Source organism: Notothenia rossii (assembly GCF_949606895.1).
Source record: "Notothenia rossii genome assembly, chromosome: 3".
NCBI classification, from domain to species: domain Eukaryota; kingdom Metazoa; phylum Chordata; class Actinopteri; order Perciformes; family Nototheniidae; genus Notothenia; species Notothenia rossii.
In genome coordinates, this window is record NC_136901.1 from 43,365,750 (window position 1) to 43,377,601 (window position 11,852).

The 11,852-nt window shown below is 39.0% G+C and overlaps 1 protein-coding gene across 2 annotated transcripts; it reads left to right on the top strand.

The window, feature by feature from the left end:
• Window positions 1-2: 2 nt before the first annotated feature.
• LOC307031259 (uncharacterized protein) lies at window positions 3-7,514 on the top strand. Of its 2 annotated transcripts, XM_079668209.1 has the most exons (18): window positions 8-252; window positions 1,032-1,290; window positions 1,420-1,552; window positions 1,654-1,728; window positions 1,897-2,292; window positions 2,480-2,584; window positions 2,693-2,925; window positions 3,005-3,183; window positions 3,773-3,866; window positions 3,948-4,183; window positions 4,401-4,515; window positions 4,917-5,034; window positions 5,115-5,206; window positions 5,633-5,750; window positions 5,848-5,949; window positions 6,048-6,221; window positions 6,687-6,863; window positions 7,091-7,514. In XM_079668209.1, exons 2-18 carry the CDS (start codon window positions 1,222-1,224, stop codon window positions 7,411-7,413), a joined length of 2,739 nt encoding a protein of 912 aa, XP_079524335.1. In that variant the 5' UTR covers window positions 8-252; window positions 1,032-1,221; the 3' UTR covers window positions 7,414-7,514. The 2 variants fall into 2 exon arrangements, with proteins under 2 accessions (XP_079524336.1, XP_079524335.1); XM_079668210.1 differs by having other exon boundaries at window positions 3-1,290; window positions 7,065-7,203.
• The last annotated feature ends 4,338 nt before the right edge of the window (window positions 7,515-11,852 follow it).

Consider the following 11,852-nt stretch of genomic DNA (forward strand, 5'->3'; position numbering starts at 1 on the left):
CTGTCCTCCTACAAAAAACGACCAAATAGGTCGATTGTTTAAGCAGTGTTGATCACGATATTACGACCCATAGCCACGTAGCTTTCCCATTATTCATTTCTAGCAGCAGTTTATTACAACCTTTTGTCACGTTTTGTCACGATCGTAATCCCGTGAACTTTAACCTTGCGCATCAATAAAAGTGCGACGAGCCAAGAAGATGAAGATGAAGAAGAAGAAGGATTGTTAAAGAGCGTCAGAGCTTTACAAGTGGTAAATCTGATTTCTGTATTTCATTTGATTTGTTTACGCTTTTAATTAATCCTGTCGTTTTTCTACTAAGCATGTTTAACCACGATATTTCAGTTTTACGTTTTAGGGCTGGCCCGTGGCATAGGCAGTATAGGCGAATGCATGTTGTTAGCAATAGCATGGCTGTAAAGGTTAGCGCTTAGCGCTTAGCTTATATGCGCTAACGGATATGTATTGCAATATAAGAAGGTTCGTCTACAACAAGTTGTAGGGAGAGTTTTCTCCTTCGCACAAAAGGAGCTAAAATCTTGCCTAAAAACAAAACCCTTGGTAGCACGTGACATAACACATAACAATGGCAAAAGTATGTATATTCAGCTAACCAGACCAGGACATGATATGAACGTAAACAATGCGAAAGGAAATGGCACTTTAATAATAATAATAATAATAATAGTTGACATTTACATGGCGCTTTTTATAATGCACACACTTTTTCTTTCTTCGAAATGTCACCTAACATGTTGCATTAATGATAGTTAGGGTAAGTTCAACACTTGAATATCATCAGGTCATAGTTGTTTTACTACTTTAAACATTCGCTAATTCAACTTAAGTTTTGTGAAAGCATCACATCTAGTTAAAAAGAGAAATATATTTCCCTGTAATTACTGATTTACCTGGGACTTGATTGATTTTGGTGCCTGTAGTTTTATTTTGGCGAATGCTTATTTATGAAGCAACAATTAAATTACATGGTAGCACAGCTAATCTGAGTTCATCTGTTTGGTTTTTTTCAGGTCATCTATCAATTCAATTATATGAAGTAGCCTATTATCATAAAAAAATCAACGGTTCTTTTCAGAGCCATATTCCTCTTCCTACTCTCTTTCACCCCTCTCGTTTTCTTGTCTTTTGTTTTGTTTTTCTCCCTCCCTGTATGTCAGTTCATCCTTTGTTTGTTGTTGCCCTTTTTATCCTCACTTAAAAATGGCATCCAAGCAACTGAATGAATGGCTAGAGATAGGGAATGCCCTCGCAGATGAGTTGGCAAATAAGGCAAGTACAACATTATCCAAAAATGTATTATAACATTTACTCAAATGATAACAGACACACACATTACAAAGATGTGTGTGCAACAATTAAGGGAAATATATAATCTCTTTTATATATTTATATATTAAGATACCAAAGAAACCAAAGAAACCGAAGATACAGAAGATACCAAAGAAAATAACGCAAGGATCAAATGTTTCCTGGAGGAAGAGGGACCTGGATGGGAACATTATAGCCCAACATTGGAATAAGAATCGATCTGGTCTGTAAAATATAATCTAGTTCTAGTGTTTCATTAAGTTTTAATGTCGTTGGTCGGTCCTCAATAATGTTTCCCATAAATTCGTACTTTGTTTTATGCAGTTAAACCTTCCAGCTCTCAGAAGTCCCCAGAGGTCGAGGAGACACATGAGATTCCTCTACAGGTCCCAAGTCTTGGTATGCACAATGAATTCTTAAATTATCCTTCAACTTGAAATGTAGGTAATTGTTTGTAGTATGTAATAGCTTTGTTCATGATACATTGTAAAGTGAAAAGCCATGTATGGAATATCTTTTTTAAATTAAACTAAATTCCATGATTTGTTTTATATTTTGTTATTTTAGATCAACATCTTCAGACACTGAGAAACCTGTTGGGTTCTCTCACTGTCCCTGCATCATCAGAAGAAACACCCACTGCATCAACATGGACCCAAAGACAGTTGAAACGTGAACAAAAATTCAGAGCTGCAATGCCAGAGCTCCTTAATTTGAAATTGGCTGCAGAGATTGTCACTACACGTTCCTGTCTCCAATGCAAAACTGCTGATGCTGTGGTCCGGTGCTTGGACTGTGTTCCACCAGGAACTCCCTTTCTTTGTCCGGCATGTGACCCTATTATCCATGGTAAACATGTCTTCCATGACAGGGAAGCCATGTTTGATGGGTTTTACAGACCTATTCCTCCCACATCCTTAGTGGTTGTGGATGAAAGTGGCCAATATGGACTCTGTGAACAAGGTGGGTTCAAATAAGGTATTACATATTCCCTTACCATGGTTTCCTAATGTGCACTACATATACAGCGGCATCATTTTCACCATGTCGGAAGTTTGCTTTAACAGTTAAAATGTCTCAATTTGTATTGACTACATTTCCTAACATGTCCTAACATGCATATGAATCTCTGAAATTGTCTTTGCTGCAGTGTGTCTGCTTCCAATTCCTCCGCCATCCCAAATCTGCTTCTGTGGTCCAAGCCAAGATTTCACCATCATCCCAGGAAAGCAGACCGTGTTGGTGACTATCAATGGTTTGTTGCCACCAGAAGACGATCAAGCAGAAATACAGGATTACTATTATACTTTTGTCCTACATTGCATAGATAGCTGTCAAATTGCACATTTATATTTTTTCTCAGGTCCATACAACGTTCGTCTGCCTTCTGTGTGCTGCCCAATTTGTTCCGCCAAATGGTCCCCGAGCATAGGTGACTTGCTGGGATACAAATACTGGCCAGCAACCGACAGCTGCAAAATTATTTTTAACTTTGATGTGTTCACATCATTCGAGCAAATGAAATTGGCCAGCCCAGCATTATCCCAGCAAGTATTTATAAAAATGCTTGAACATCGATCGTTTTCCACAGGAAGGGTAAGAATAAAATGTGGTTTTCAAGATTTTTGAATACCAAACTTTTAATTAACCAAATGAATACCATTCTTTTTTCCAGACAGGCAGAATCTGTAGCGATATCTTCCACAGAGTCTTTCGGGAGTTTGCCTTCTGTAATTACAGACAAGAAGATCTATGCCTGGTGGAGCCCTTTAAATGCCCAGCATGCACACCTGACATGCTGGCTATTGCTGTAGATGGCAATAGAAAGCATTATCGCTTCAAGAAGTCCAGAGGGTCAGTGAAATCATATTCTCATTTTAGTTGTTGTTTTATTGACTAAGCTGAATGTCTTTGCTGAAATGTCTAACTTTCCCCAACTCTGCAATTTCTTTTTCCAAAGTTTGTAGACCATCAGAAAACAATGGTTGGTTTGAAATTACACATAATTATATAAATCCAATTCATAAAAATTATTATATATGACGCCTGTAAAGTTAACTCAACTTTAAAATGTTAAATGGTTGACGTTAGTTGGATATGTTGGAGCTAAGAACCAGTTTTGGATATAATCGCTTCATGAAAAATGTATTAAATTGCCCAGGAACCTTTTTCTATGCCTTCCTCTGCCCTATTCCATGCCCATCAATATAAAGGATGTACTTTTATTTTTACCTTTTTACAAGAAGTCAGTAAACTTTTCACTAATGTTAAATAATGGTGGCAAAAGACTTTACACAGAATTACAGATCAAATTCACAAAGACCTTTTCCACATTTATGAAAATGTTATGGCAAAAGCAAATTGGCCACATTAAATAGAGGACACAATCAAACTTATGTATGTATGATAATGTTGCTTACAATGTCTTTCTCGAATTTCGCAGGACAGATGAACCGTCTTTATTTGATGGACTGTTCATTGCCCAGGACAGTAAAGTGTCTGCCTTTGTCGACAAAATCAGGAGCCAGATGACGATTGTAAGAATCTATTCAATCCCCTAACCCTTTATTTATTTATCTTAGCACAGGGTTAAATGTAACAGATTGTGTCTATTTCAGAAAAGTGGTCGTGATGTTTGTGGACCGGCAACATTCACAGCTTGCAGAGAAACCTCACACAAGTCCAGGGCCAAGGTGGATGAGGAAGGACTGCAAATAGCTGTGTGCAGACATGGCATCTTACTACAAGGCCTAAATCACTACCGTGGTGAAATATATGCCTACCCAATGTTCCTGCAGAAGGAGCTGGCTGAAGTTGTGAATGCAACATTCTTTTGTATGGATGTTGCCTGCAGGTAGTTATAACTATTGCAAAATTGGAAGTGTTTGTGGGAAACGTGTTATCTATTTAATTCTTGCACATCCAGTAGATGTAAAGCAAAAAAAGCATTCATTTGGATAAATGCTGATGTTGGTTACAAGGATTATACTGGTAATTTTAAGGACCTGGTTTATCTTTTTACTATTATGCCATCATGCAACTGGAAAAGCTAATTGATTTTGTCATTACAGGTACTGGCCTTATTTGGAGAAGATGGCAGCAAAGTTGCCTGAGCTCCAACCACTTACAGAGATGAAACCTTTTCTCTCTGTAATGCACGCCAAGGCCCACACAGGCAAATGCGAGGTACAGTATGCAAGTTAAACATTTGTGTCACTAGATTCAAATGTTTTAGAAATTGTAGTGCACATAAGAATATCATGTAGTATATTCTATTCAAGCCTGTGGAATAATTGTAATAGTTACAAATGTTGACAAAATTGTTACAAAACAGACTGTCACAAGGATAGGCTTCCAAAACCCATTATGTTTATTTTAGTAAATATATCCGCACTGTAGAAATAATGAATGAATAGAGCTTCAAATAACTGCAGTTGTGACATTGTAGTTCAAAGCATAATTCAATATCAGAACATTTTAACTTTCTGAAATTTCTCCTGACACTGATGATAACTAAAGATGTACAGTACAAGAAATTATAATATTGAACTAAATAGCTAGATCTCATTGTTTATGATTCTGAGCAGGTGAAGTGGGGTGGCAGAAGCCAGGAAGGTGCTGGAAATACTGTCGGCGAGGAAGTGGAACAGGTTAACAGCTTCCTCTCAAGGGCAGCTCTGACAACAAAATACATGACCAAATCAGGTTGGTAGAGGAAAACAAATAGTTTGAAGTAGTGCCACATTGTAAAGCTCATATGAATTTTCATGTTTTTGTGTTTACAGCTAGAGCAGATATGATAACCGTGCTGGCTATGCAATGGAACCACAGGAAGGTGGAGAATCTCCACAAGACACTCTCAAAGAGATTTGTCAAAGTAAGACGTCCATGCTGCATTTCAAAATGTATATTAAGACTATCCGAGTTTGTTGTTGTAGTAATTTAACACCATCCTTAGCTACATGTTGTTGAATTGAATGTATTCTGCAATCATTTCATTATGATGGCGCTGCCATGGCACACTGTTCTGCCAAGAGAGTCTCTGTTCTGTCTGTTTTTAATAAAGCACTATAGGTTGATTCATCTGAATTTCTGGATAATAATAATAATAATAATGTTAATCCTGCTTGATCTTGAAAAAAAAGGGACACTAAGGTGATACTTGCCAACCTTGAAGAGAAGGTGTTTAGCATTTCATGTTGTTGTCTGGTCAGTTAATGTGCATAAAGGAATTCAGTAAAAAACAACCTTCTCAACCAACTGGAACGCATATTCACTTTTTCCTTTTAAACATTCTAACCAGACTACACAGAGAGCACAAACTGAAGTGGACAATCTTGAGAGTCTCAAGCAAGAGCTGAACATCTCCCTGGAGGACACGGAGCAGTGGGTGTTGGAGGTCAAGCAATGGGCAGCCACTGGTATGTTATATGATCACTGTGGTATAGATTTGGTTCCATATTTCCAAACATTTGGCTTCATGTTTTATGATTACACCTTGTTGTTTCTGTTTTCAAGAGAAACATGGAGCCCAGAGTAGCCAAGAGGAGCTCCAGAGAGAAATAGATGAAATTATTTATTCCCTCCGAAGAAAGAAACACGACCTCTATCGACAAAATGGTATTTATTATTACGTTATCTAGAAACAATATTTGTTTCTTGTTGTTGTTGTTTGTATTATTAATATTAGTTTATTTGTATTTTGTTTTACTTTACAGACAGCAACCAAACAAGGCAACGCAAACGGAGAAGACTGACAGAGCTCAAGAAGAAACTCAGAGAGAGGATACTGCAGTACAACACCATTGATGCCTGTTCAGAGAAAATTGACACAGAAGCAGCATGCGGTCTGTCTGAGGATGTCATTCTGCCCTGGGAGGCGCAAGGAGATGGTAAGAAACAACTTGTTTTTGTTTGCCCTAGATATTCCATAAATTCAGTTGAAGTACTAGAATACAATCACCAATGTAACACAGAGCTATCAACATAGGTGTCACAAATCATCACGATCACAACAAATCATTTTAAAATAATGATATTGAAAGGTCTGTATGATGTTGCCCTATCAAGTCTTAATAGTCTAGTCTCACTGGGACAGGCATATCTATGGAAACAGTAAAACCCTTCCTGACCACCCTGAACTGCATACTAATGTTGAATCTCAAGACATACTGAATGTAATTCTGCCAACATAGACAGAATTGAAAAAATTCAGCAAGCGGCGAGGTTGAATTTTTTTTTACCAGATTTTAAGGTTTTGGTCAATTTAATTAAAAAAGATTGAATACAAACTGATATTATTTGTTTTATTAGCCTTACCATTGTGGTTGTTATATTTTGTGTTTTTTCCATTATAGTGGTGAACCTGCGCACAAAGAGGCGACTTTTTGACCAGGTTATGCTGGTCAGGCGTATGGAAGAGGAGAAAGTCATCATTGTGAAGGAGATGACCCAGCATTGTCAAAATCTGAGGCAGGCACTGGACAAACTGGACCGCCTCCTTCATCAGACAAAAGACGACATCAGAAACCAAAGTATGTTCCACAAATACCGATTTATAACATTTGCCACTGCCCCCCTCCCAGTGTCAAATGTCTATCACTGAATAGCATCTGTAATGATTGCATTTTTTCTGAATCACAAATCTTTTTAGCTAATATACAGCCTCGGAGTTAAACATTCAAATTGCTTATATGGAACCAACATCAATGCTAATTAAAAGTTGCCTTACATAGACTGTCATTTTGTCTTTTTATTTTAGTTTCTCCAAGCGATATAACAGAAGAGGGATACAGGGGACTGCACTGCTGTATTTTACACCATCAATATCTTCTGGAGCAGAAACTGAGCAGAGTCACCAGCACCTACAGCTGTATTGGCTCGGACTCGTCTTTTCTCATGATGGAGGAAGACATTGAAGACGGTAATGAGGACGACGAACAGGACGGTGATGAGGACGGTGGTGAGGACAACGAACAAGACGGTGATGAGGACGGTGATGAGGACAACGAACAAGAAGGTGATGAGGACGGTGATGAGGACAACGAACAAGACGGTGATGAGGACGGTGATGAGGAAAACTAACAGGACGGTGATAAGGACAACAAACAGGACAACGAACAGGACTTAACAAGTCTATTGTGTTGTATGCATGTCAACGTATTAAAACGAGTATTACGATTGAATGGCTTGTTTATTACCTTTTTTTTTATATGATCCTGCTTTGCATTTACTATGTCTGGTATTCAACTAAATGCCATTAGCAGTTATCAGTCACCTTCAGATCCGAGTTACCTCGAGGGCCAGAGGTTCCCCACCCCTGGTATAAGGTTTTGGTGATCACCCTTATTATCATCATGTCATTTAATCATGATCTGTTTAATTAGCCAATGCTTACATCCAAAGAATGTGTCTAGACTTTACTCCTACAGACACACACTAACAATACAAATTGAGCTAAGTAATACACTCACGAGCCACTTAATTAGGTACACCTTGCTAGGATGGGTTGGACCCCCATCTGCTTTCAGAACTGCGTTAAGTCTTCATGGCATAGATTAAACAAGGTACTGGAAGCATTCCTCAGAGATTTCACTCAATATTGACCTGATCGCATCACACAGTTGCTGCAGATTTGTCGGCTGCACATCCATGACGCAAATCTCTCGTTCACCATATCCCAATGGTGCACTGTAGGATTTGGATCTGATGACTGTGGACTGTGACATTTGAGTAAAATTCATTGTCATGTTCAAGAAACCAGTTGGAGAATATTTGAGCTTTGTGACACGGTGAGTTATCCTGCTGGAAGTAGCCATCAGAAGATTGGTACACTGTTGTCATAAAGGCATGGACATGGTCAGCACAACCCGGTATCACGGCAAGACGTGAACATGTGACGATTTACCATGATGGGAGACGTGAAGCTGTCACGATTTCGTCCCTTCAAACGTGACAATTACACAGTATTGTTAACGTGGCCCAACCAGTGGAGATATACCCGGAAATGCCAAGCAAATGCTACCCCGACGGTCGGTTGTTATTATTATCAATATTAATATAATAATGATTTCATTTGTAATAGTCACACTCAATTTCGCTAATTTTCTGTTGCCCCAGCTGGTCGGCACCTCTTTTAGCAGATACAAAGGCTATATTCATTTATTAAATCGATGTGTGTGGATGTGGAATTAACGGACGTGACGTTGCACGATTGCGTTACCAGGCAACAGCTTCGGTTCATGTTAATTTATAAACTCTTCAACTCGAACCGTAGTTATATTTTAAAACATTTTAGAAAGCCTCATGAAATATTTTAATGTACATTTTAAATTAAATGTGAAGGAATGTGTGTATAACAAAATACATCCGTCAAAAACAATACCGGAAACAGACGTAGGCAAGATCCTCGGTTATGGCTAGAAAGGATCCTTCTATTGTAAATATGACGTCACGTTCTCGTTGTAACTCTCGTTGTAATCGGAGCGGCTCGGAAACACATCTACAGCAGTAACATGATGCAACATACACATTAATGCAGCAGCAATATTAATAGAGAAACATCAGACATAATAGTAAAACACTGCAAGGGAACATTTTATTGCACCAGGAGCTATCTTGGGACTTTTACTGCGACAACGTTGACTTGCCTGTGAATAAAAAATAAACCATAGTGTTGGTGATCTACAGTGTTGTCATTCTTCTTTGAACACCAGCAAGACCGCTTTTCAACGATCACACTCCCTGTCATTGACATAATTAATAGATAGTTTAGCTTCTCACCATCATTTGCTGTGGCCAACTGATGTTAACGATCCTAACTGAAAGGCTGCCTGCCAAACGTAAACATTCAGCCACGTGACATTCAGCCGAACTCTCGCGAGAGTTTTACACAAGACGGATCCTTTCTAGACATAACCAAGATCCTCAGCTCGGTGATTCATGGTTTAGCCGCAATGCACGTTGGGAAATGGTGTTTATGCGATGTGAAATCCGAAAACATTTAAAAAAATAATAATAATACTTTATTCCGAGTTTGCTTGCTTTTCTCTTTGGAGCTAATCACATAACGGCATTGTAATACATGGTTCGGCTGCATTACATATTACATATCTGCCGTAGTTATCTATTTATAGAGCCCTGATGAGAAGACTTCTATACAAACAGGAAGAACTGCCGCCAAAACTGAAAACGTGACGTGGATCACAAATATATCAGCCATTTAACAACATCTTAGATTTATTTTCACACAATATGTCTCCTTGCAATATCAACAGTAATTCGGCTGACTTTTATATTGGATCCAATTGGTAGATAGGCAGTATTTACACCATAACGGTGCACAGCTGATAAACGGGCACCTAGTGGTTAAAGCATGTTATTGAATTTTATTATTATTATTAACTAACAGAATAAGAGACCTGACAGGTGATGGTCAGACGTTGACCTGGCTGCACAGTCACAGAAGCTGGCTGTGTCAACTGTTCACACTTCACACCTGTACAAATACAAAAAAAAGTTATATGACAGATTATCCTGTTAAACAGCAGTATAATAAGTGTTGACTCACTTCCAGCTGCCAGCAGCAGCAGCAGCAGCAGAGAGAACATGATGATGATGACTCTCATTTCATTTAATTTCAAACCTTTATTTATACAGGTGTATCCCATTGAGATCATTGATTTCTTTTTCAAGGGAGACCTGCTCAAGTAGGTTCCACACGAAACATAAAAACATAAACAGAACAACAAAAGGACATCATACAGCACCATTTACATAACTATCCACATAAACAGGTACCAATAGCTTCCGATTGAGTAGCATCCAACCGAGCTTTAAAAACATTTAGTGGCACCAGATTGCTCAGTTTCCATTTAATTTGCAGACTATTCCAAGACAGAGGAGCTGCGCATCTAAAAGCTGTCTTCCCTAAGACAGTCCTAGCAGTTGGCACATTTAATAAAACCACAGCATTCGATCTCAGGCAGTAGCCACTTACAATTTTCCGTGAGATCAGGGAGCAGATATAAGATGGAAGTTTCCCTAACATGGCTTTGTATATAAAAATGTACCAGTGACTGAGCCTCCGTACAGTTAGTGAAAGCAAACCAGCCCTTGCATACAGGGTACAGTGATGGGTTAATGCTTTACAGTTTGTCACAAATCTCAGTGCAATGTGATACGCAGCATCTAACTTGACCAGGCAATTGGCAGGTGCATTCATATAGATCAAATCACCATAGTCCAGCACAGGTCAAAAGGTCACAGTGACTAGCCTTTTCCTGGCCTCAAGCAGAGAAACAGGACTTGTTCCTGTAGAAGAAACCTAGCCTAACCCTCAGCTTTTTAAGCAGGTTATTGACATGAAGTTTAGAAATGTGAGACAATCATCAAGCCAGATACCAAGGACTCTGAGAAGACGTGAGCTCCTGATCCCCTTTAATCTCCACTGACAGTCTCTTGTGAAGGCCTTATAACTGTATCACAATGGATATTACTGAGTTTGCATAGAACCAAACGTGTTCACGTGTGAATGTGAACATTAATAGAATATCACCTCCCATCTTCAGAGCAATCTGACTATTATAACATTAGCGTTAAGAAAGCTTAATTAAATATCTGCCACAACATAAGTAACTGGATCAAAGTAACAGTACAGTCCGCGGCATATCACATCATAATGTATCATATATCTCCTTATCTGAGTCAGCTGAGCCGTATCTGGCCGTGCAACACTTACAGTGTCACATACTGTATGCAGAAGTATTATTTTAAGCAACACATTACGAAACACTCGAGTCAAATGTAATTAAAGTCAGATCGTGTCTTAGACGGGGCATATCATAAACCTGTTAATGTACGCATTCAAACACTTTTTCTTTTACCAGCTGTGTTCACCTTGCAGGTGCAGCTATGTGGCTTTTATCCTGGATAAAGTGTTTGAGTCATGGATGTTTAAAGTCTTCATATTTGTCTAATTATATAGTTGACTTTTCATTCAGGAAGTATACGCGCTGCGCTGTCAGTACGCTTCTCCATGTTTGTGATTGGTCGAATGCTCCAAATACTACCCCTTTTATGTGAACGCGCACCTAACTAGATAGGCACGGCTGGCTTGAGCGATCCACTTGATAACCCGTGTCGTAGTGCCGTTTAGCGAGAGGGCGTATGTTTTGGATTAGGCCAACCGGCTAACTCAAACATATCCAGGTTAGGTTGAACCAGTTTCGTGGTATACCCCCCAGGTCTTGTCCTGACTGAGCACAGGCACCTGTAGCCTTGGCTACTGTGCTCTCAGTGTTTTGTCTCCCTGTTCCTGCCTATTGGCGTCAGCTGATAGAGGTGTTGGTTTTATCTTGTTATGCACAATGTTGATTCTTCTCTCAGAACTAGCTAAATATGGGTCTGGGGTAGAGATCTTCAGAATTGGTTTGGCATCTTTTGTGTCAATTCGTGGCACACAACATGTCTTGTGAATAAACCATCAGTTTGCCATCAAAGTTCCTGCTCTCCTCGTGTCTCTC